At 40.3% G+C, this 25,864-nt stretch overlaps 1 protein-coding gene across 6 annotated transcripts in view; it reads left to right on the plus strand.

The window, feature by feature from the left end:
• The window catches only part of GAB3 (GRB2 associated binding protein 3), an 83,991-nt gene that overhangs the window by 7,056 nt on the left and 51,071 nt on the right, over positions 1 to 25,864 (plus strand). For 3 of the 6 annotated variants that reach the window (XM_037821323.1, XM_037821326.1, XM_037821324.1), the window contains exon 1: positions 22,232 to 22,849. The exons of the other annotated variants lie outside the window; for them this stretch is intronic. In XM_037821323.1, coding sequence (XP_037677251.1) covers positions 22,751 to 22,849 — 99 coding nt within the window. In that variant the 5' untranslated portion in view covers positions 22,232 to 22,750. Of the gene's footprint in view, positions 1 to 22,231; positions 22,850 to 25,864 lie in introns of those variants that run through there. 6 annotated transcript variants of the gene reach the window in all.

Consider the following 25,864-nt stretch of genomic DNA (forward strand, 5'->3'; position numbering starts at 1 on the left):
ACATAGAGATGAAAGCATTTGCCAGATCAATAGCTGCATACCAGGTGCTAGGGCTGTGTTGATTTGATCCAGTGAAAAGACCATATAGCTGCCACTGGATTAAGTTTATGAAAATTCATTCTCCAAGATTCATCCACCTTCTGCACAGGCCAAACACATGTTAAATGGGGGATGTGATAGGAATAACCACCCCTACGTCTTTCAAGTCTTTGGTGATGGCTAATCTCTGCATTTTCCACAGAGATGCAATATTGCATTTGAAATTCTATTCTGGTAGTTTTTGGTGACTTTTGACCTTCCTACCATCAAAGCCATCACTCCATGTGTCAGAAGGCTGATGTGGGGATTTGAACAGTTGTCAGGGATGTCTGTTCCAATTATACATTCAGGAACTGGGAGAATGACCACAGATGTACTGGGTCCACTCTAAGATAGAATTAGGTCAAAACCTCACTGATCATCTGACTTCCTTAGTTCCTCTTTTAGGAGATAGTAGAGATGGGTGAGTGAAAATATCACACTCAGTAAATTCACTATATCATTTCTATCTCCCTGTGTCTTTGTATTTCTCCCTTTACATAATGACAAGGAAGTTCCAGCATCTTAACCTCATTGAATGCAGCCACAATCCATTTCTCAGTCAACCAGTTAAACAAACTGTTAGAGCACTCTCAGTACTTGAGCCAGCACATTAAATGTAGAATCTCTGGCAAGTGTGCCCATATTGTTAGATTTAGCTTGATCTGTTTTCCTTGTCCTAACATCCTCAGAACCCATTCCCATTCATATTCCATAGGTTTTGTTTTTTTTTTAAATTCAGTTTTATTGAAATATATTCACATATCCTACAATCATCCACAGTGGACAATCAATTATTCACAATATCATCATAACAGTTGTGCATTCATTCATCACCAGAATCAACTTTTGAACATTTTCTTACTCCAAAAAAATAAAAGTAAAAAAGAATTCTCAAAACATTTCATTCCCCCCATCCCACCCTATTATTAATTTACTTTTTGTCCCCATTTTTCTACCCATCTGTCCATACACTGGATAAAGGGAGTGTGAGCCACGATCACATAGTCACATCGTGTAAGCTGCATAGTTATATAATCATCTTCAAGAATCAATGCTACTGGGTTGCATTTCCAAAGTTTCAGGTATTTCCTTCTAGCTATTCCAATAAACTAAAACCTAAAAAGGGATATCTATGTAATGCATAAGAATAATCTCCAGAATGACCTCTCGACTCCATTTGAGATATCTCAGTCACTGAAACTATTTTGTTTCATTTCGCTTCCTCCTTTTGGTCAAGAAGATGTTCTCAATCCCACGATGCTGGGTCCAGGCTCATCCCCGGGAGTCATGTCCTGCGTTGCCAGGGGGATTTACACCCCTGGGAGTTGGGTCCCACGTAGGGGGGAGGGCAGTGAGTTCACCTGAAGTGTTGACTTAGGCCACATCTGAGCAACAAAGAGTTTCATAGGTTTTGAAAACAGCTTTATTGAGGTGTTTTATATATGTATATAGTTTATAGAATTACCCTCTGTAAGCATACAGTTAAATGACTTTTAGTAAATTTGTGTAGCTGTACCATAGTTGTAGATCATTTCTATCATTTTTATCACCTGAAATAGTTCCCTCAGCCCATTTGCAGTCAATACCCACTCCCATCCTTAGCCCTAGGCAACAACTGATCTGCTTTCTGTCTCTATAGATCTGCCTTTTCCGGAAATTTCTTATAAAACGGAATTCCTAAAAATGGAATCATAGACCATATGGTCGTTTATGTATGACTTTTTTCACTTAGTATTGATCACACAGCAGCCAGTGCTCTTTCTTAAATACATTTAAGATGGAAGCTAAGGTCATTGATTTGAGACCTTTCTTTACAGGTGTTTAGTGCTGTAAATTTTCCCCTCGGAACTGCTTTAGTGGCGTTCCATAAATTCTGATATATTGTGTGTTCATTTTTATTCAGTTCAAGATATTCCCTAATTTCCCTTGTGATTTCTTCTGTGACCTATGGGTTATTTAGAAATGCAAGTGAAAAGGCCCTGAGGCAGGAGGTATATATTTGGCATATTGGAGGACAAGCGTTTTGAATTTGGTTGTTTCTTTCAAATGTCTGATGATTCTTGGTCATCTGCTCATGTTTGTACTTGAGGGTCTAGATCAGTGGGATAGGGGGCTTTCCCCCAGATAGTGTTGCCAGATTTAGCAATAAATAAATTAAAAAAATAAAAATACAGGCCACCCAGTTACGTTTGAATTTCAGACTTAAAATAAAAAACATAATCTTTTTAGTAGTCAACCCTACCCTCAGGGGGCAGTTGGAAATGTCTGCAGACAGTTGTGTTTGTCACCACTGGGGAGGTGATCCTATAGGCATCTCCAGCAATGCACAGAATAGTCCCTCACAGCAAAGAATTATCTGGTCTCCTGCCCTGGCCCTTGCTATTTCTCAGGGGCCTCTGGTGGAGCCCGTGGGAAAGAGCCTGCCCTGAGTGCGAGTTCTGCTGTGCCTGACACTGCAGCTGCCTCCGCTTCCTCCTCTACCCGGGGAGGGGTGCGGCCCTCTTTGGAATTCAGGTTACCTGGGTGCTTGTGACCTCAGTTCTCTAATGGGCTTGAGAACAATTAAGATTCTGTGTTTCATCCAGCTTTTTCTCATTTTTAGGGTAGGAGGGACGTTCTTTGCAATTTTCAGCAAAAGGAGAAAAGGAAATATTGGAAGTTTCAGATTTACACAGTCACCCATGACCTCAGCTGGTTTCACTTTTTTACTTTTATTTCTCTAGTTCAGCTGGTACTTTATAACTTTATTTTCCAAATAGTTATTCAACTGACCCAACACCATTTGTTGAGTAGTCCTTCCTCTATACGTGTTTTGCTTTTATGTTGCCAGAGGTGGTGCATTACTTTCTTAGACTTTATTTACTGGATGCTTTTTAAAAACAGCTTTATTGAGCTGTAATTCACATGCCATACAGTCCACCCATTTAATGTTACAAGTTGGTGGTTTTTAATACATTCACAGAGTTGTGCAACCATCACCACTATGTAGTTCCAGAACTTCTTCATCACCCCGAAAGGAAACCCAGAACCCGTTGGCAGTCACTCCCTACTGCGTCCTCCTCCCAGCCCCTGGCAACCACTAATCTGCTTTCTATCTCTATGGATTTGCCTGTTCTGGACATTTCATATCAATGGAGTCGTACAATACATGACCCTTTGTATCTGGCTTTGTTTTTGATGGTCATCCACATCGTACCATGTGTCAGTACTTCATTTTTATGGCTGACGTGGTTTATCCATTTACCAGTTGATAGACATAGAGATTTTCACCTTTTGACTGTTATGGATAATGCTGCTGTGAACATTCGTGTACAAGTATTTGTTTGAGTACCTGTTTGCATTTTTGGAGGGTATATATGTAGGAGTGGAATTGCTGGGTTCTTTGTTTATTTAACTTTTTGAGGAACTGCCAAACTTCCACAGCAGCTGCACTGACATAGTATATTTTAGAGGAATATATATATGCACATGCTTCGAAATCAAGCCGTATTAAAAAGTGTATTCATTGAAAGTTTTCCTTCTTCCCCTTTCTCCCAGCTATTTATTTCCTCTCACCAGCTGCAAGCACTGTCACTGGTTTCTTGATTTTCTTTGATGGAAGCATATATACCTCTCTATTTTTTTTGCACAAATGGTACCATAGTGTACTCACCATTTTTTAACCTCCTTTCTTAACGTAATATACTTCGAGGACTGTTCCATATCAGCACATAAAGATCTTTCTCATTATTTTTAACAGCTTTGTAATATTTCATTGCATGGCGATACCATGATTGGCCATTTATTGTTTCTAGTCTTTTGAAACTATAAACAATACTGCAGTGAATATCCTTGTACATTGGTCTTTCTGTTTGTAAGAAAAATTTCCTAGAATTGGAATTGCTGAGTCAAAGTGTATGCAAATGTCAAATGCTAGGAGATGCAAATTGCCCTCTAAAGTGCCTGTACCAGTTTTCACTCCCCTTGCACCCCCACAAATGTCTGATCTTTGCAAAGTTGATAGGAGGTAAATGGTACCTTGTTGTTTTAACTGAATTTCTGTGTGATGTTGAGCATCTCTCCATATATTTAAAAGCCATATGTATTTCTCTTTCTACAAAATGATCTTAAATTAACTCACTAAATCCTTCATTAACTCTTAAATCCTTCCTTGGGTCTGTTTTGGGGCAATTTTGTTCAGTTGATCTGCTTGTCAGCTCATAGCTTTGTCTCAGGTTTTTAAAAAATTGTTATTGAATTGATAATACATGTATATGTTTTGAAAATAAAATATATTTAAAATGTACATTGAGAAATCTTACTCCCCATCTACGTCTTCATCCATCCCATTCATCCTTACCCTTCAAGTAACCATTTTTATTTGACCGTCTCTTCATCCTTCCGGTATTTCTTTATATAAATACAAGGAAATATGTATATATCATCTTATTCTTCCCTTTGTCACAGAAAAGGTAGCTTACTCTATACACTGTTTTGTACCTTCTGTCTGTTCATTAAAAACTGTCATAATTCTTTCCATGTGAGTGACTAGGGATCTTCATCCTATTTTATAGCTGAGTATTATTCGGTTTTGTGGCTATACCACAGTTTATTCAACCAGTTCTCTATTTTGAACACCTGGGTTGTTTCCACTCTTACTATGCCAACCAATGCCACAACAGATAACATTATACATATGTATAGCATTTTGTATTTGTGCAGGTGTATCTGTAGGGTAGATTACCAGAGCTGGGATTGCTGGTGAATCTACAAATTTCTGGGAATCTACAAATTTCATAGATATTACTAAATGCCCCATTTTTCATTCTCACTAGCCATGTAAACCCCAAGTTTCTTTTCTTTTCTTTTCTTTTTGGGAATCTACAAATTTCTGGGAATCTATAAATTTCATAGATATTATTAAATGCCCCATTTTGCATTCTCACAAGCCACGTTAACCCCCAGCCTTGCCAACAGTGTGTTCAAACTTGGGGATTTTTTGCCATCTGATCAGTGGGAAATGCTTTTTCCATATAGTTTGTTTTCTTTTCTTTTTCATTTTGTCCTTTCCTTTATTTAGTTTGTTTCAAAACAATCTCTTAAGGAAAAGTTGTAAGTACATCTTATAGACTTTGTTTTTATTTCTCCTGAACTACTTTTATGTTGCTGACATGATGCCCCATCACCCTCAAATTCCTTCATAACCACAGCATAATCATCTAAATCAGGAAATTCACACTGATATATCAGTGCTATTGAATCCTCAGACTCCATTCAAGTTTTGTGGTAGATGCCAAGATGTTTTTTATAGCAAAGGGAATCCATCTAGAATCATGTAGTTCATTTAGGTTTCATGTCTCTTTATTTTCTTTTAACTCCATGTACATTTACTTTGCAATTCTTTTATTAGGAGAGAGGTTGAGTATTTCTTTCTATGTTTAAGGGTCATGTTTATTTATTTTTCTGTGTGTTCTTCCTTCATTCTTGGTCTTTTAAGTCTCAATTTCTGGGAGGTGATTAGCACTTTGTGAGAAGTGTTGTGTATAATTTTTCCCAGTTTGTCATTTGTATTTTGACTTTGCTTATGCTGTTTTTGTGTGTGTGAAAAAAATTATGTAGTAAAATTTGCCAGTATTTTCTTTTACAACTTCTGGATTTTAAGTCATTTTAAGAAGGCCATTCTCAAGCTATGATTATAAAGGAATTCATCTCTGCTTTCTTCTAGCTTGTATGATTTTATTGTTTTAACCTAAAATAACTGTATTGCTTCCAACATGTTGGTTTTATTTTTTACATTTAAACCCCTGATCCATTTGGAGTTTATCCTGGTGCAGATGTAAGGAATAGATCCAATTTTATCTTTTTCCAAATGGCTATATAGTTTTCCCACCACAATTTATTAAAAAGTTCATCTTTACTCCACTGATTTGAGATGCTGCACTCATATACAAAATTCCATATTTATTTCTGATTCTATTTTTGAGCTTTCTGTTCTGTTCCATTTATCTGACTGTGTATTAATGTGCCAGTGTCATACAATTTTAATTACAGAGGCTTTATAGTTTATTTTAGTAGTGCCATGACTAGTCCCCTTTTATTGTTTTTTTTTTTTTACAGTTTTCCTTTCTGTTTTTGTTTGTTCATTTTCCACATAAAGCTTAATATTAGCTTGCTTAGTTTCAAAAGAAAACCTCTTATTAGTGTATGTGTGTATGGGGGGGATGTTAAATTTCTAAATTAACTTAGGGAGAATTGACATATTTCTGATCTTGAGTCTCTCTATCCAAGATCAAGATATGTCTTACAGAAGTATTTCCAAGTTTACTTCAGGTTGGTTTTACACATTTCTTGTTAAATTTTTTTTCAGTTTTATTATTATTATAAATAGTTCCTTCTCTCCATTATATCTTCTAACTGGTTGTGGTATGTGTATATAAACTACTGATTTCTGCATTCTCCTGGGTTCCTTAGAAAACAGAACTTTAGGCAAGGCTTATTTGCCAATGTTTTATTGTGGTTATAATCCCAGGGCAGTAAGAGTCATGGAAAAAGGAAAGGGGGAAAATACAGATTGGTGTGTTACTGAGTTGGCCACAACTTCACAAGCAAACACAGCCAGTTTTTGATCATGCAGGTTATATTTGGATAGGCTCTGTAGAATCACTGCACCTTGAAATGGCCTTTTGCAGCAAGTAAGGGAGAGAAAATTTATCTTCCAGTTCCCTTTGGCTCCTCTTTCTCATTGGGTAAAGTTTGCCCCACAGAGTCTTAACTCCATTATAATTCTCCACTGAGCATGCAGCTGAGGGGCCTGGGGGGGAAGCGGGGCCAAATTCATCTGGGGAGACACAAATATTGGGTCCAATACAATTTCTACAGATTAAAATTATATCCTGTTGCCTTTGAAGTCTCTTACTATTTGTAGTACTTTTTCAGTTAATTCTTTTGGATTTCGTAGGTATACAATGATGTTATCTGAAAGAGGAATAGTTTTCCTATTTTTTTTTCATTTCTTATATATCTATTTTTTTATCTTGCCCAAATATGTTGGCTAACACCCCACTGTTAAACAGTAGTATTGTTATATCTTGTTATATCTTGACTTTTACAGGCATGCCTTCATTATTTTCATATTAAAAAGATATTAGCTTTGGGCTGAGATAATATATTTTTTCATGGTAGTGAAGTATTCCATTTATTCCTATATTACTAAGTGGTTTTCTTAATAAAAAATCGTTTTTGAATTTTATAAGGAGGTATTCTGGTTTGCTAATGCTGCCAATATGCAAAATACTAGAAATGGATCAGCTTTTATAAAGGGGGTTTATTTGGTTTCACAGTTACAGTCTTAAGGCCATGAAGTGTCCAAATGGAGGCATCAACACAAGTATACCCAAGTATACCTTCGCTGGAGAAAGGCCGTTGGCGTCTGGGAAACCTCTGTTAGCTGGGAAGGCACGTGGCTGGTGTCTGCTGATCCCGGGTAGTGTTCCAGCTCCTCTCTCAGCTCCTGTGCATTCTTCAAAATGTTTCTCTTGGGGTGTTTTGTCCTCTCTTAGCTTCTCTGGAGCAAACTCTGGGCTACCATAAGTCTGCTTTGAATGGCTGTCTCCAAAATGCCTCTCTCAGTTGCTCCCCAAAATGTCACTCACAGCTGCTCCGAGGTCCCTCTGTTTGCAAGCTCTTTTATAGGACTCCAGTGATTTAATTCAGACCCACCCTGAATGGGTGAGGTAACACCTCTATGGAAACTATCCAATCAAAGGTTTTGTTCACAGTTGATTGAGTCACATCTCCATGGAAACACGCAATCAAATAATTCCAACCTAATCAACACTAATACGTCTGCCCCCACAAGACTGCATCAAAGAACATGACATTTTGGGGGACATAATACATCCAAGCTGGCACAGGAGGCATTTCAGCATCTCTAGAGATGTTCATATGATTTTTTTCACAGAATCTATTAAATTAATGAATTCTATTAAAAGATTAATATTGAACCATATTTACATTTCTGTAATACCCACTTTGCCAGGGCATATTATTTTCATTGTGTTGTTGGATTATGCATGCTAATATTTTATATTGAATTTTTGAATCAATATTCATAAGTGAGATTGGTTTATATTTTTTTATACAATCTTCAGCAGATTGGCAAACATGTTATAGTTGGTTCATATAAAAAAACTTTGAAATTTATCATATTCTAGAATCATTTAAGTTGAGTTACAATTAACAGTGCTGACAGAATTCCCCCATAAAACTGTGTGCATCTGGTGCTTTTTTGTATGTTTAGATGTTTGTCAACTTTCTCTATTTCTTCCATGTAAATTGATCTCTTTAGTTTTTGTAAATTATACTTTCCTGGTAAAGTATCTGTTTCATCCTGGTTATTAGATTCATTTACATATATTTTTATGAAGTGGTTCTTATAATTAAAAAAAAGAAATTTCCACACTTTCCATAGATAATTTCTTTTTTGTTATTGTGAATTTGTGCTTGGTGTCCCTTTTCCCCCTTGATTAGGTTAGCTGGTGGTGTTTCTGTTTTACTGATTTTTTTTGGCAGTGAACTAGCTTTTGATTTAATCATTAATTCTACTTTGAAAATTCTCTAAGTCTCTAATTTCTTCCTTTATATTTATTCATTCCTTCCTTACACTTTAGTGTATTTTAGAAATGGAGAAACTTGTGTTGACTGCACCCTCCATGTAGATGTTATACCAGTCAGGGTCTTAATTTACAAGCAATTGAAGCAGACCCTAACCAATTTAGGGAGAAAAGGGGTTTATCAAAATGATATTGGGTAGGGTGGGTCACAGAAGTGTTTAGAGGGCTGGAGGACCAGTTTTGAGGTTAAACAGCCAGGAAGAAACACCCCAAACCACAACTCAGAACTTGTTCTGGTGAGAAATCTGCTGCCACTACTGTCTACCTTGTTCCTTCCCTCTTCTGTCAAAGGGAGTGGCTGCCACAAGGAACTCTGCATGATGGCCACTGATCTCTAGTATTGTCATGATCCTATGTAATAGTCTATAAACTATGAATTAAAATGTAAAGTTCACTACCACCAACACATCTTAGATAAGACAGGCATAAGAAAGAAGAGAGGAAAAGAAGATTACTAAACTGTCCTTGATTCATGTTCCCCTTTTGCCCAGCCAATACCTCAGCTGGTCAGGGTTCTTCACTGGTGGGGTGACCTAAACCTTCATTCTGGAGGAGTCTGAGTCCATTCCAATTCTCGAGACCTTTGATGACAATGATTCTTTAAGCTCTCCACATTTAGAAGCAAATGCCAGCCTCAGAGTCCTTGAATGCCTCATGCACTTTGTTGTTAGTCTGTGGTAGTGAGCACTAGCCCCTCCACCCAACAGCAAAACACCTTTTCTTCAGTAGGCACATCATTTCAGGTAGCAAGATGATTATTTTATCAGGTGGCTAAAGAACTGTTTGGAGGTCTGCAGAAGCAATCTTGAGGCTACACTGTCAGGAAAGACCATCAGAACCTGTACCCTGGCTGTAAGGGAGACTGGGGGAAAAAGTATCTGTCATTTCTTGCTTCTATGATTGGAGTTGGTCTCTGCCTCTCCCAGAAAGATTATAAGGTGGGAAATTCCCTCAGTGTAGAAAAAGACCTTGGGTGGCTCAAACAAATGACAGTGTTTACTACAGATATCTATGGCCACTTAGGGTCTGGAAGTCAGGTTGATGGGGATGGGATTTGAAGGTGTCCTATTTTCTGCTCTCTTTCCTGGGCGAGGGGACTTAATTCAAAGTATTAATGGGAATACAGCAGAAAGGAGAAATCCAAAAATGATTTTAAAGACGTAATCAGTGGGACTTGTTGATTGCTTAGTTACAGGGTATGTGAGAGGGTGGGACTAGTGAAGATTTTGAGTTTGACAGGAGCGAGGACACTGAGAAGGGGGAGCTGACCTAGGATGAATTACAGCAACTTAGTGATTTGAAGGGGGTATTAACGGTGCTCTAATTCAATCCTGGCCATGTTTTTGACCAGTCATTCCTTATCTGGACACTTTCAGTGACAGGAAGCTGGTTACGTAACGTTCTTCCCAAAGAATTGTGCGACAGCTCTGACTTTTAGAAACCGGTCCCGGTTTTTACCTATTTAGAATACACAGAACACATCTATTCTTTTTCAGTTTGAAAGCCCTCCAAATATCCAGGCCAAATGTTGCCAATGATCCAGTCATTCCTTGGGATAGGACATGGTTTTGAGTTCCCTCACCATCCTGATATGTCTCCTCTGAACCTGGTACCAGAACTGAGTAAAATCTCCCGGATTTAGACTGTCCAGGGCAGATCAGAGCAGGACTATCGCTCCTAATCTGGACACTGTGCTTCTGAGAATGCAGCTGGAGATTCCATTAGCTTTGTTCTGGCAGCCACACTGTTGACTCACACTGAGCTTCCTGTCAAGTAAACTTAGTTTTCCTCTGTGCTTTTGCTAAGCTATCTTTTCTCCATTCTGTTCTTGTGCTGTTGGTGTTTTGTATTATACTGTTTTATTTTCACCCAGGAACAGGACCTTACATTTATCACTGGTGCATTTTATTGTTTTTGCAATTGGTCTTTCATGCCAGTCTGTCAAGATCTTTCTAGACCCTGATTATGTCATACAGGCACTGTGAGAGGGAGCACCAGACCTACTTTCGGGGCAAGTCAGTGAGACTAATACATAGCAGTCAGGCTGATATGTTAATGTTGGGTCCTGCTGAGTTTGAAGTAACTGTGGGACCTGCAGCAATCATTTGGGTAAATTTGTCCAGAACTCAGTGGAGGGACCTGGCCAGAGTGGTTGGAATCATGGGAGTGGATGAGACCATCCCAGGAGAGTGTGATGAGTCACAAAGAACCTAGGACAGAACTTGGGGAGATGCCCACAGTTAGAGAGGGAGAGAAAGGAATCAATGAAGCCAGGGTTCTAACAGAGCACTGACAAGAACCTGTTGCCTGATGGGTGCAAAACATCTGTTTCTTCACTGGTGAAGCTGATTCCCATTATTAGGGGCTTAGGAAGAAGTGGGTAGAGAGGAAAATAGAAGTGTGGCAGTGAAAGAGAAGAGAGATGAGATGGTAGTTGAAAGGAAAACAGAGCTAAAGCATAAAAGAGGGAAGTATTTTATGCATTTGCAGTGTTAGGTAATCAGAAAGAAACTGAGTGATCCAGAGTACCAGGCCTGATAGAGAAAGACATATGGCCATGTGATGAGAAAATATGAAAGTAAAGAACTTTCCCAATCAGTGGCTGTATCTTAAGGGTCCTGAAGTATGTGCTTTGCTCACAGGTATTTGTGAGGTTGAGGAGAGAGAGCAGTGGGTAGAAGCCTTAACAGGAAAACTTCCCTTAAAGGCCTCAGAGTATAAGAACTCAGTTTGTTCAAAACCTGGAGTGAGATGGGAGAAATGAGGCAGTGAACTGGTTTATCTGTGGGCCAAGTGCTTTGGGAAGTCACTGAGAAGTGGGTTTGTCACCCTTGCCTCTGCCCTTGGTCAAGGGTTTGTCTGATATATAACTTCTAAGATACTTTCAGCCCCAAAATATATACCACAGAAAACTCCAACTATAGCATCTCGATCTTCTTAAATAGGAAGATGGCTGCTCCCGCCATCGTGTCTATGAACTCACCTACATCTGAGTCCATCTGGTAAATTGAATGGCCTCTGGACTGGGAAAACTGTAAATACCTGGTGGGAAGCCATAGCTTTGGACTTCCCTGAGTGTGGTGACTCTTGGAGTTGCTATGTCAATGGAGTCATAAAAAGTGAGGTCATTTGTTCTGTAGAGTCTTTTTCACTTTGGATTTTGCCAATTGCAAAATGCCCTGGTGTCATTTAACGTTCTCCTGCCCTTTAAATTTCCTGCTCAGATTCAAGTTTGAGTTTGGACAAGACTACTTCATAGGTGGTATTCTTGTACTTCTGGAGGGACATAATATCTGGTTGTGTCTCTTTTTGTGATTTTGGTAGCCACCGATGTTCAGTGCCTAAGTCCATTAATGCATTAAGGTTTACAAAATGGTGATATTCTATTTCTCCTTCTCTCCTAATCACCACTCCATCAAAACTGCTCTTGTCAAGGTTGACTGATGTCCTACCTCCATAGGGTTGTTGTAATCAGTGTTTTACTCCTAGTGGTGAGGACAGAGATAACGGACGATGTGCTCCACTCCCCCTCCCCTTAGGTGGGCTTGATTTCCAACAGCTTTCACCTGCCAGCTCCTCTTAGCGGGATTTGCCTTGGCCCACTGGAGACCTCTTTGCTTGAATATTAGAGAGCTAAAAATGTCTGGAAATTTGCGTACTCCACCCCTTAACGGGGGGAGGGTGGTTAGGAGGAGGGGAGGGAAGGGATAGCAAATGCAGAACCCCTGAGGTAAGATAACACCAGGAATGTTCCAGAAGCAGTGTGGCTGCCAGCTTGGTTAGAGCCAAGGGAGTGAGGGATGTAGTAGATGAGGACAGAGAGGTGAAGGGAGGGTGGAGGGGACTCATGTAGGGCCTTTGGCTTTTCCTCTGAGTGAGGGAGGAAGACACTGGAAGGTTCTGAGTGCAGAAGTGATATGATTTGACCTGAATTTTAACAGGATCACTCTGGCAGCCATGTTGAGAATAGGGAGACCAAGTAGGAAGCAAGAAATGAGACAGCTCCTGCTGGGGAGGGTGCAAGGGAGGGAGATATATTCTGAAGGTAAAGAGAAAGAAAGGAGTCGAGAATGATTCTAGGGTGTTTGGGCCTGAGCACCTGGAGCTGGAGTTGCCATACCCTGAGATTTGGAAGCCTGTGGAAGAAACAGGCTTAGGGAGATCCAAACTTCCCTGGAGGCTACATTATAGAAAGATGTCTTGTAAGCAACCTCTGCTCATTTTTGTTGTTTTTGTTTTGAAAAGTGGCTGGTTTTTGTAATTATAAACCTTACTCAATTTCATTCAGATTTGTAAGTAAGATAAAGGAAATGGAACTCAAAGAATCATAACAAGTGACAGCGCCGAGATTTACAAGGTATGAGAGTAGACTGGGATGGAGGCGGGTGTGTATGTGGTTTGCTTATTCATACTGTAATTTAGTCAACCTTTTGATGGATACTTAATGCTTTATGATTTTTAGACATTATAAATAATGACAATATCTGTGCATATACATTATTGTGCACATCTTTGAAAATTTTTTGTTGATCTGATAGGCAAAGATATCATATTTTTACAATTAGCATGTTCTGGATATATGCTTTGGGGCCATTTCTCTTTTTTCTGTGAAATTCTTATTCATGTCCTTTGCCCACTTTGTCCTATTAGGTTGTTTATGTTTATCTTAGTGTTTCATAGAAGCTCTTTATATATTTTGTTTCCTAAATGTGTAGGAAATATAGCTCCCTACGTGTTGATCATCTCAACTTTGTTCCCAGGTCTTTCACCATGTAGACTTTTTTTTTATTTTTGGTAAGTAAATCGGTAAATCACTTCCTTTATAGTTTCTTCCCCATTTGGAGATTATAAAGAATATTTTTCAAGATTTTTAAAAATCTATGCATAACTGTTATATGAATATAATTGAAAATTCTTTTGTGAAAATCTCCAAACTTGTGGGGGATTTCCCCAGATGCCCTGTCTAACCCAGCCCCAAAGCATGCTGGGAATCCTTAGTTGAGGGCAGTTGTTAGAGTGGGAAACAGGGATCAAAGCCGGGTTTCCTTCCCTTGAGGAGCATCCCACCCTGGTGACTTGTCTGCCTCCTCCCTCCCTGGCCTGGGAGCCTGTGAGCACAAGGGCCACATCTGCCTTGCTCAGGGTCCTCTCACCAGGACCCGGAGTAGGTGAGATCAAAGTCAGTTTCCTTCCCTCTCTGCGGGCCCCGTGGAGTGCCCAGTGCCTGAAAATGCACTCTCTTACCTGCCACGTAGAGCCTCACAATTCTGTCCCACTGACCTGCAAGGTGTCCGGGGTATAAACCTGCAGATCCCCCCTCTCCATCCCTGTACTTCTCTCTGTTACAATATGTTTCATAGTATATCATGCTGATTTGTTTGACTTTATATCAGAGTAGCTCAGCTTATTTTGCTTTCTTCGCAGATAAGAATTTCACCTTGCCTTACACCAAGTATTGCTTGGTAAAAGGCAGTAACAGCCAAAGAACAGCTCGCCCCCCTGGGTGTGGATGGCTGCTTTTGCTTTTCTGTCCCCTCATATAGCTCCTTTTCTGTAGTTATTTCAGTTCATTACCACCAAGTCATGACTTCCTGTTAGAGGCTTCCAATTCTGGCAGGACTTGGTTCCTATTTCACAAGAAGTAAGTCTGTTACATTGTGGCTTTCAGTGCTGACAAGAAATCGGTGGTTTGGGGTCTTTGGCCATGAGAACTGTGTAATTAGAAATTAAACTAAGGCTTAAATAGTAATTTAACCCCACCCAAATTTTCACACCAAATGAGAATTCTAACATTGCCTTGCTCCAAAAGAAATACACTTTTCAATCTTAGCCCCTAAAATGTCATCCTGATCAGTATTATCAAGTAAATATGAAAAGAATGAAAATTAGTATTAGGTAACTACTTCTAAGACTGTTGCCTGCCTCACAAAGTTTTTATATTTGAGCTCTTTTGAACTTTAAAGAACAGATAACTCTTATACTTTATAGACTGTTTAGTGTAAATAAAGATGCAAAAGTATTCAATTCATTTGATGATGCTAGTGCAAGCCTGATACCAAAGCCAGGTAAAGAGCTCACAATACAAAAAAGACAACTATAGCTCAATCTCACTTAACATAGTTATGAGAAGACTCATTCTAGATGTGTTGTATTTACATGTAAAAATGAAATAAACTTCTACAAAGGAATGTAGTTGAATCTTATTCTGATGTTGAGGGGAGGCAAACCTTTCTAAATACAATAATGGGGAGGGGAAACTATAAAGGAAAAGACTGATAAATTTTGCCACATGGCAATAAAACACTCTTGTTCATTCATTCAGGTATGCAATCCTTCAATATACGTTTAATGAGCATCTCCTACGTGCCAAGCACTGTTTTAGGCATTAGGTACATCAAAAACAGTATAAACTTGTAAGGCAAATGACAAAATGTGAAAGTTTTTGCATCATCTGTGGCAGGCAGAGAATCCATATCCTTTCATCCTAGAGTAATCCTTGTCAATCAGAAAGAGATCAGCAACAACTGTCAAAAATGGGCAAAGTTAATGAACAGAAAGTCATAGAAGGACATGATACATAAATAATATCCACCTTCATTAGACATCAGACAAATACAAATTTAAACAAGACACTCTTTTGTTTTGGCCTATTTGGCAATTGCCAGAGCTTATAAAGAATGACAGAAGTTTCTGGGAAGGATGACAGGTTGAATCTATGTTGACATAACTCCCCTCCATGAACCCCATCAAAATGAACCAAAAGAGTCCAAAACAGGGGAAGGAAAATCCAACCAACTCATGGAAAAACCCTAGATCAAATAAACATCCCATCTCCCCTTGGGTAGGGCACAGTTTTGACAAAATCTGAGAAAGGGTTCTGGAGGGTTCCACTGAAAAATCCTTGGAGAGTAGAGGGTTGTGGCATGGGATGATTCTCCCGTTCTACACGCTCAGAAGTCCTTGAACTATAAACAAACAATAAATGGCTCTTCCTTCTAGCAGATGTGCTCTGAGCAAAGCAACTAATAAAACCAAGCTGGAATTCAGAACATTCTTTTCCTCCCCAGGTACCTGGGGATAAGCCCTGTCGACCTTAGCTTCTCCCATGCTGAGACAGGAGCCTAAACACACACTGGTGCTCTGTGGTCTTCTGGGCAGAGTAATGTCTATTGGCTCACAATTATGTGCTAGCCAGAGGCTGTGACATGGTTTTGGCAACTCCTTCCAGTCAGAGGAGTATTTAGAGACGATGAACCACCCAGTAAAACTCCATTTGGAGCCCTAGCTGACTGCTTGATTTCCCTCCACCCCTGGGTGCTGCTCCCATCCATGCTGTAACTGCTCTCAGGATTAATGACTTGCCTCCCCTTTCCTCCCTCCCACCCTCCTACACCCCAAGCTCACACAGAGCACTCAGGGTCTTCCAAGCATAGACATTTCTGCTTTTTAGGAAGTCATATATGGCACCGATTCGCTTTATAGTTTCAGACCATAGTGTCATGTTAGAAAGCCTTCCCAGCTAATTTTTCATTACTGTCATAGTTTTGGTATTTAAATGTGAATCTTTTAATCTGGGCAGAATTTATTTTGATTGTATGGTATGAGATAATGATTCCTTCATTCACTCCACAAAGATTTACTGAGTCCCCTCTAGGCACCCGGCACTGTTCTAGTCAGTTGGGACATTTTAGAAAGATTTTCATCAGTATTAAACCTCACATACTAGATTTCTGATAATACTAGTGACAAGGTTTTCTGAATACTTTCCAAGTTTTTGTCTTTTAGAAAAAAGAATGGGAGGATCATGTGCTAGCTTACGAGCTCATCTTGCTATAAAATTGTGCTATATATATTTTTTATCATCTTCTCAACTTTTATCCTAAGTCCCTACCCTAAATGTACACTGTCCCACAATCACAGTCTGCCCACACTCATTGGTTTCTTCCTGGAGAATTAGGTTCCTTTTTAGCTTCTCACCAACTGCCTCGCTCATCTGGCATTCAAAGCTCTTTGACGTACATCATTCTACTTAGTGGGTGGCAGCCTTTTGACAGCACTCTAGTATGTGGGTTGAGAACCAGGATCCAGAAGTAGATTACCTGAGTTCAAAGCCTACCTCTGTCACATATTAGCTGGCAATGACTTTGTTATTTAACCTCTCTGCGCCTCAGTTTCTTCAGATGTGAGCATTAAATGAGTTAATTTAGTCTGTGCAAAGCACTTAGAACAGTTCCTGGTACCTAAGTGTTAGCTGTTGCAGATGTTGAAGGATCTGTGTTACTGCAGATCTTTCTGTTACTCTAGATCTTATATCTTCTCACTGCTTAATGCACTCAGCTTGAGCAGTGGATAATGTCCCTCGGGGAAAGTATTAGAGCCTTCATGAAAAGGCATGTCTGGTGAACTCAGCTCAGTTGTCACTTTCTCTGTATTACACCTTCCTTAAACCTTCATTCAGATTTGATTACCTCCTTTGTGTTTCCATTGCACCTCAGACTCTTAATCTATCCAAGAACTTAGCAGAGTTTAAAATAACTGTTTATTCCTGAGTCTGTTTTAGCCCATTGTTCCAGTCCACCATTTTGCATCCTGATCCTGGTACCTAATGTATTAGTGACACTCCCAGGTTCATAACACCTGTAAATTTGATTAGCTGCTCTTAATGACTTCTAAGATTCTGCCATACAGAAAATGATGAGAAACTAGCCAGTACAGCCAGAGGCAGGTAGGTTGACAATACACGAGGAAGGTCATCTCCGCCTCATATGGTGTGGCTGTGCTTGAATACCACCATCTTAGCAGACTTATCTCTGATGAACATTTCCCCTCAGGATTCCTCCTTCCAAGGTCCATCACATTGCAGAGATACAGGATTTTTCTGCCTCTGTTGACAAGTCATGGAAGCAGATCCTGTTAGCCAGGCCATCTCCAGGACAATCACAGGAAGTTATTCCAAGCCTGGGACAAGTCCCAGTTCTATTTGGCAGGGAGCAGAAGGTTACAGGCCATCAGGCTGAAGGGTCACCAGCAACTCCAGGGCTGGTGGCACTGAGCCAGGAGAGAGAGGTGCAGTATAACCTGCTCCTGGAAATTCCTGCCCCCCCGCCCTTGGGTCCCATGGCCTTTGCAGTCCCCCTTGCTGAGGAAGTGCACGGCAGAGAGAAAGACCCTCCCAAGTAAAGCTCAGCAGAAAACAGAAAATTAATAAGAATTCTGCATCTTCAATTGGGTTCACCTTTTGTGGCATGTAAATACACCCCACACTTCCTGGGCGTTCTCAAGATGAAACCATTGGGAAGAGAATGAGGACTAGGCTTTGAGGAGTAACTTCTTGGGACATTACTGAAAATCTCCAAGTAGTTATCAAATGCTTTCTTTCATCTTATGTTCTGGGACCAAAGCCAAGATTTCTGGGGGCCTTACAAATGGATAGAGTTATTTAGTTTTCTAAGCACTAACTAGCATTTACTAAATATACATGAACAGCAATACGGCAATAAGACAAATACACTGGGGGAAACATGTTCATAGAGGAACAGGGGTGAGGAAGGATGCAAAAGGAAATGAAAAGCCAGTAATAAATCAGACAAGAACAAGTCTTATTCCTCTTTCCTATTTTTCTTCTCTGTTTTCTGGACTCAAGAGAAAAAATGTTTGCACATGAAGGAACAGAAATATTCCACTTTGAATACAGAGCTAAGTCAGGGGAAACAGCGTTGACCATTCCACGTGATAGCACAGTTTTGCTAAAAGTGCTCTAACATATGACTTTCAGGAAAATGCACTCTGTTGCTCTATTGCCATCCGAAGTACCTTCCAGTAAAACCACAGAGTGTGGCAGGAGGAGCCAGCTTGAATGGGCACTTACCTATTCTTCCTACTGTGGTTCTGTTTTCTCCCTTCTTCAACTTCAACTCGTTTAAACAATGTTCTTGAACAGTGTACAGGGAGTCATGAGACTTGGGTTCAGAGTCACTGTGAGGCAATGAACAAGATACATTATCTCTCTGAGTACCAGTTTCTTTTTCTGGAAAATTAAGATAATAGCTGCCTTGACCACTTTATGAGATTATGAATATAAGTTGATAAAATTGTAAGAGAAAGAAATGCCATCAGTAAAAAGCTCGTTCACCCTTGTATCACACAGGGGACCCTGACACTTAACCTATTACACAACATCTGTCTAGTCATCCTCAGCTGGTCTCTCTCCTTCTCCCTCGTGCCCCACATGCTATATATACTGTCACTTCCATTCCCAGTATATCTTCTACTTCTCTAGTGTCTTCCTCTGTTACTCTCTTCCTACAATTGTTTTTTATTTTTTAATGCAATTTTATTGAGCTATATGCACACGCCATACAGTCATCCAAAGTGTACAATCAGTTGGTCACAGTATCATCGCATAGCTGTGCATTCATCACCACAATCAACTTTTGAACATTTTCATTACTCCAAAAGATAAGAATAACAATAAAAAATAAAAGTAAAATAGAACACCCAAATCATCCCACCCTCCCACCCTATTTTTCATTTAGTTTTTGTCCCCAGTTTTCTACTCATCCATCCATACACTGGATAAAGGGAGTGCGATCTACAAGGCTTTCACAATCACATTGTCACCCCTTGTAAGCTACATTGTTATACAATCATATTCAAGAGTCAAGGCAACTGGGTTGCAGTTCAACTGTTTCTGGTATTTCCTTCTAGCTATTCCAATACACGAAAACCTAAAAAGGGAATCTACATAATGCATAAGAGTTACCTCCAGAATGACCTCTCAACTCTATTTGAGATCTCTCAGCCACTGAAACTTTATTTTGTTTCATTTCTTTTCCCCCTTTTGGTCAAGAAGGCTTTCTCAATCCCATGATGCTGGGTCCAGGCTCATCCTTGGGAGTCATGTCCAACATTGCCAGGGAGATTTACACCCCTGGGAGTCATGTCCCATGTAGGGGGGAGGGCAGTGAGTTTACCTGCAGAGTTGGCTTAGAGAGAGAGGCCACATCTGAGCAACAAAAGAGGTTCTCTGGGGGTGACTCTTAGGCACAATTATAAGTAGGCGTAGCCTCTCCGTTGCAGGAATAAGTTTCATAAGGGCAGACTGCAAGATCAAGGGCTTGACTTATTAAATTGGGAGTCCCCAGTGCTTGCAAGAATATCAGTAATAACCCAGGTGGGGAAGTTTAATATTGCCACATTTTCCCCAAGTCCCTCAAGGGGGCTTTGCAAATACATTTTTATTCTCTGTGCAAATTACTCTGGGATATCTTGGGGTTTCACACTAAGCTGTACAAACCAACCAGGTCTCTCTCCCTATTCAAGGTTCTGTGTAATTATGGTGTTTGAATAAACTGACCGTACAAGTTAAATTATTTAGGGTGCTATAGAAGATATATATCCTGCACCAAATAAATATCTCTTCATTTGGTCTCACACAGAACTTGAGGTTTTTAAACAGAGTCAATAGCATCCTTTACCCATTGGTCTGATTTACTTTAGTCCCAACCAAGTCCATTTTGTTCATATCTCTAATTGGTCTTCCTACAATTTATGCTCAAGTAATATCAAACCATTTGCCCACAGTAGGCATTCAATAAATGTCTTTTCACTGGCACACTGAGTCTGTTTACATGTAATGCAATATTGATACATTTGAATTTACATCAAGCATCTTATTTTGTGCTTTTTATTTGTCCCACTTTTTCAGATTTCTTTTTCTGTACTCTCAACCTGTTTTGGGCAGAATATCTTTTAAAAATGCATTACTTTGAAATAATTATTTTTTGGCAACAAAAGTACAAGGAGGTGCAGTGCAGGGTCCACATCTTTAATAACTGTAGTTCAGTATCACAACCAGAAAACTGACACTGGTACCATTCAATGGCTTCTTTAGATTTCACCAGTTGTCCATGCACTCCTGTGTGTGTGTAAAGCTCTGTGTAATTTTATCACATGTGTAGATTTGTGTAACCAGCACTACAGTCAAGATCCAGAACATTTTCATCACTACTAGTCTCCCCATGTTGCCCTTTTAGAGCCTCTCCTATCCCCACACTGTCCTTAACACCTGGCAACTACTAATATGTCCTCCATCTCTATAATTTTATCATTTCAAGAATGTTTTGTAAATGGAAACATATAGGATGTGACCTTTTGGGATTGCCCTTTTTCACTCAGCATAATTCTCTGGAGATTCACTCAGATTGTTGATCAGTAGCTTGATCCTTTCCATTTCTGAGTAGTATTCCGTGGTAGAGAAGTACTATAGTTTGTTAATCCATTTACCCAGTGATGGACATCCGGCTTGTTTACAAGTTTTGGCTATTAGAAATAAAGCTACCATAAACATTGTGTACAGGTTTTGTGTGAACATAGGTTTTCATTTCTCTGGGATATATGTTCAGGAGTGCAATTGCTGGGTCATCTGGTAGTAGCATTTTCAGTTTTTAAAGAAATGGCCAAACTGTTTTCCAGAGTGGCTGTACCATTTTACATTCCCACCAGCAATGGATGAATGAATACAGTTTCTCCACATCCTCGACAGCTAAAGCTAGAGATGATAGGAGTTAGTGATAAAGGGCCCGGTAGAAAGCAGATGGTAATTTGGTAATTTGAAGAATGTTTAATAAAGAGGCTGTTTACAAGGGTGTGGGAGGGAGACCACAATGGGAAACCACGGAGAGGCTGTTTACAAAGAGATGGTGCAGTACTCCAGGCTCAAAACCGCAAGTGGAGGCAGCCCTGTACTTGGGGGTAAATAAGTGGAGGGAGTGGTTACTGGAACCTGGAAACAGAGAGGGGAGCTGCCTGGAGAGGGCCTTCCAGCAGGAGCTGTGGCTTTTATTCAAGGGTTGCCACCATCTCTGAGTGACCTCAAGGGAAGGATATGGGTGAATAATATTCTAGTCTCTCTTTCCTCCTTCCCTGCTGGTGCTCCCATTGGCTAAACTCAACTGGAAGCCTCCCAGGACGCAGAGCAGGGAGTGGATCTGGAAGGCAAATGGCACAGAGAGGCAGGCAGGATTATCTGACTGCAGGAATCCACGTGCACCTCTGGTTAAAGTTGCTCCATTTGGGGGATTGGATGAGCTTCCAGGCAGTGTTAGAGGCACAGTGAGTCAGTGAACACAATGCATTGAGTATGTACTGCATGCCCAAACTGTTCAAGATGTTGGGGCTACTTTAGGGACCAAGACAGATAACGTCCCTGCTGTTGCAGAGCATACAGTCTAGGTCAGCTTAGGCTAAGGTCCTAGGTAGAAGTGGAGACCAGTTGATGTTCATTGGCTGTGGCTTGGTTTCTAGGGATCCTTTCTTCTGTCTGTAACTTCAGATATTCCCTGAAGTAGTTCTACTCCCAACTTTGCATGACTCTTCATATGTAATAGTGGGAAATCCTATATCAGGCCAACTAACATTCATCTTGAAAGCTTTTCAGTTAGTCCAGCCTTGGTGAGTGTAGGTCCTTAGCAATATTTTTTCTCCTTGCTACCCTCTAATCTGTGGCAATTCCTGGAGTCTGACCAATAAGGCCACTGAAATTGCAGCACAGAAGGAGGCCGACACCTGTAAGCAATCAGAATCTGAGAAGCAAATCCTAGAGCTCTAGGCACTCTTGGCAAGGACAATATGGAGCACAGCCATGGGTCTTGAGGGGAAGAGGCCCACACAGTTCCCTTTGGCAGGTTAAGTTGAAAACTGCCATTGCTGAAATGGCAGCAATACTGAAGGATCAAAACCTAAAAGCTCCAAATGTAGATAACTGCAACTTTTGCTCCCTCAGCTTGAGTTGGAAAGCATGGCTCTGAAGGCAGGTTACTGACCCATCCTGTGCACATGCTAAGGAAATGATTTCATAGCTCTGGGATTTCACCACTGAAGAGGGGGAAGGGGGCCAATTCCGCTGAAACAAAGGGACAGTAATCACTCTTGCCAGAAAAGCAGTTTAAATTAGAGGTGTCTCTTTACAGCCTCAGAGACTTTCAAGATGTTTCTCAGTTCATTTCAGTGTCTGCACAATGGATACAATCCAGACGGACCACTGCAACTTTATTGGAGTGAATTCTGGAGCCAAAGAAGTGAAACTTGCTATAACCCAGTCAGGTTTGTTTTACTGTGTAAGTAGAATTGAGTGCAGGAATTAAGTGCTCAAACTTCTAAGCCTTGTCCATTGTAAACTTCAGCCTCGATAGCTCATCTTATCAACTGATAAACGTTCATTTATTCAAATGCCCTGGAAAGTCATGAGATGATCACTCTCATAACCCAATCTAATCCTGAACAACATGGCTTTTATCTGCCTGTTGCAGTGTCTGGATGGAGCATTTGCTGGTTTTGAGTTAAGAGTCTGGGACCAAGCCTTACCTGACTGCCTAAGTTCTAGCACATGAATATGTGATGAGTAAATCCTGATGACTAGGTCCATTATAAACCCACAAAGCCAGGTGTGTTTCTCAAGAGTAGAGTTTTTAACCTGGGTCTGTGACACCTTGAAATCATGTGTGGAATTCATCCATTTGACAAGTAGTTACTGAGCAACTATTCTGAACCAGGCGCTATTGGAGGCCCGGAGTATACAGCAGAGAACAGGACACAAAAGGCCTCTGCTGCTCAGGAGCTTGTATTCTTAGTGGGGTGTGGGTGAGGGTGTGAGTGCAAACAAACAATAAACCTCAAATAAGAAAAATACCAGCTAATGACAAGTGGTTTGTAGAGAATTAAAATAGGGTGATATGGTGATATGGAATAACTGTGTGACCGGCCATTTTTATTTGGATGATCAGGGAAGGTGTCTCTGATGAGATGACAATTACGTTGAGGTCTCAGTTACAGGAAGCCAAGATCTGAATGAAAGCCATGCAAAGATCTCGTGAAAGAGTATTCTGAGAAGAAGGAACTAGCTAATAGTTTGGGTATAGAGAGTGGAATCGAGGATCACTCCAAGGTTTTTGGATTTAGAAAATAGATGGATGGAGGTATCATTTACCAAGATATCAGAAGGCTCAGGGATGAGGAGCAGGTTTGGGGGTGATAGGAAGAAATCAGGAGTTTAGTTTGGGGCACGTTAAGTTTGAGGGACCTCTTAGATATATAAGTGGAAATGTTAGTTAGATTGTTGCTTATAAGCGTATGAGTCTGAAGTTCATGGGAAAGATCAAACTGTGCCAAGTTCTTCATTTCAGGTAGATTTTGTGTATACTGTGCCCCTTCAGTTTATTACTGATCACAGTCCAGTTTCTTCTTACCTCTTGAAATCCCTTTCACTTTGCATTTTTAGTAATTTTTTGGATGCTGTACATTGTAATTATTTATATTGTTGAGAGTCTGGATTTGGTTGTCTCCTTTAACGAGTGCTGAACTTTGTTTTGCCAGGCAAGTCAGTAACTTTCAGATCAGCTTGATCATTTCAAGGCTTCCTTTTTAGCTTTCTTAACACAAGTCTGGAGTAGCCTATACTCTAGAGCTAGTTTGGCCCTAGTCCTACTCCTAAAGTGTGGCCTTTCTGGAGTCTCTATTGAATGTTCCAGGCCTCACCACTCTGGCTGGGCAGAACTCAAACACCTCCCAGCCCTACGTGAGCTCTGATAGTTATTCAGTTTATGGCTTACCAGTCAGAAAGCACCTACAAGCAGAAAGCCAGGACAGTTGTCAGGCTCACCTTTTTGGTTCCCCTTTGGTAGAGACCACAGCCCTGCATTGTCACCCAGTGTCTGAAACCAGTTGTTTCATATATTTGGTCCAGTTTTCTAGTTGGTTTTATGGGTGGAGAGCAAGTTCATTTCCAGGTACAATGATGTGGCCGGAAGCACAAGTTCACCCAGGTGATTCAAATGCACAATAAAGGCTGGGGAAGTTTGGATTCAAGTCTCTGTCCCCTTTCCCCAGATCCTGTGTCCTTTTCCTCTACCACTAAAGTGGCAGCAGTTTCCCAGGCCTGCCATTGCACAGGCTCCACCTCAGCCTTACAGGTGCTTGCACCTTTGTTTAACCTGATGGGTCATTCTCTATTAAGAAACAAACTAGGATGGGGTTTTTTTTTTCTGAAAGAATTAATAGAATTTTATTGAATGGGCTGTTTATATAACTTTTTTTTCAAATATTAACTTTATTGATGTAAAATTTTTAAGTATACATATGGATGACTTGACAAATGTATACTCTTAAGTAACAGCCACCCCTAGTCATGATATTGAACATTTCCATCTCCCCAGAAAGTTCCATTGTGCCCTTTTGCAGTCAGTTTCACTGTATATACCATTTTTTAATTTATCGTATTGGTTTTCTTTCAAATGCAATTTTATTGAGATATATTCACCCACCACACAATCCAAAGGACGGGGTTTTAAACTGTGAAATCAGCAAATTGGATTGTCTAAGAGGAGAAAAACACATAGCTTTTACTCTAAGAAGAATGGAATTCAATTATTCCTCTAATAATTCCCAAAAATCTAGCAGGCCTGTGACCCACACACACCTGCCTGGAGGAGTTCAGTTTTAGCCTCCCTCAGATTCTAGAAATGAACACAAACACTTTTCCACAAGGTTACAGGAGCTGATGATGGGGTGGTAATGAGTCAGCTTTGTGGCTGTGGCAGGAAAGGCTGATGGGAAACTGATCTTTTGATTGTCAGAGCTGGAAAAGCCCTCAGAGCCCACTGGTCCTACCCCATCATTGTATAGTGGGGGGCGTGAGCTCCAGAAGGGGAGAGACAATTTCCCCAGGAGAAGTACGTGTCATGTGCCCTGGGAACCAACAGTCACATTGTCATTTTATGTTACTTTCAAATTGATAATGTTTTGCTGTCCCTTTCTTATTGGTTCACTGCAATTACACCATAAGGGAGGCAGGACAGGTTTATTATCGCATTTATCGATGACAAGACTGAGGTTGGCAGAAGTTGAGTTAACTGTTCAAGGTTATACTGATTCAAAAATAGAGTCAGAGTTCAAATGCATGTCTCCTGACTTTCAGCACTTTTTATGTACTCCATTTCTCTGAGTTACAGTTGTAGATACTTGTTTGCATAGACTGATTTCACCAGTGATTCTGTTTTCTAGTTCCTCTTGGCTGAGGACACACTCATCTTCACAGTCTATCCTGAACTGTTGACCTCACCTTTTTCCATCTTGGC

Source organism: Choloepus didactylus, chromosome X, assembly GCF_015220235.1.
Source record: "Choloepus didactylus isolate mChoDid1 chromosome X, mChoDid1.pri, whole genome shotgun sequence".
NCBI lineage: Eukaryota > Metazoa > Chordata > Mammalia > Pilosa > Megalonychidae > Choloepus > Choloepus didactylus.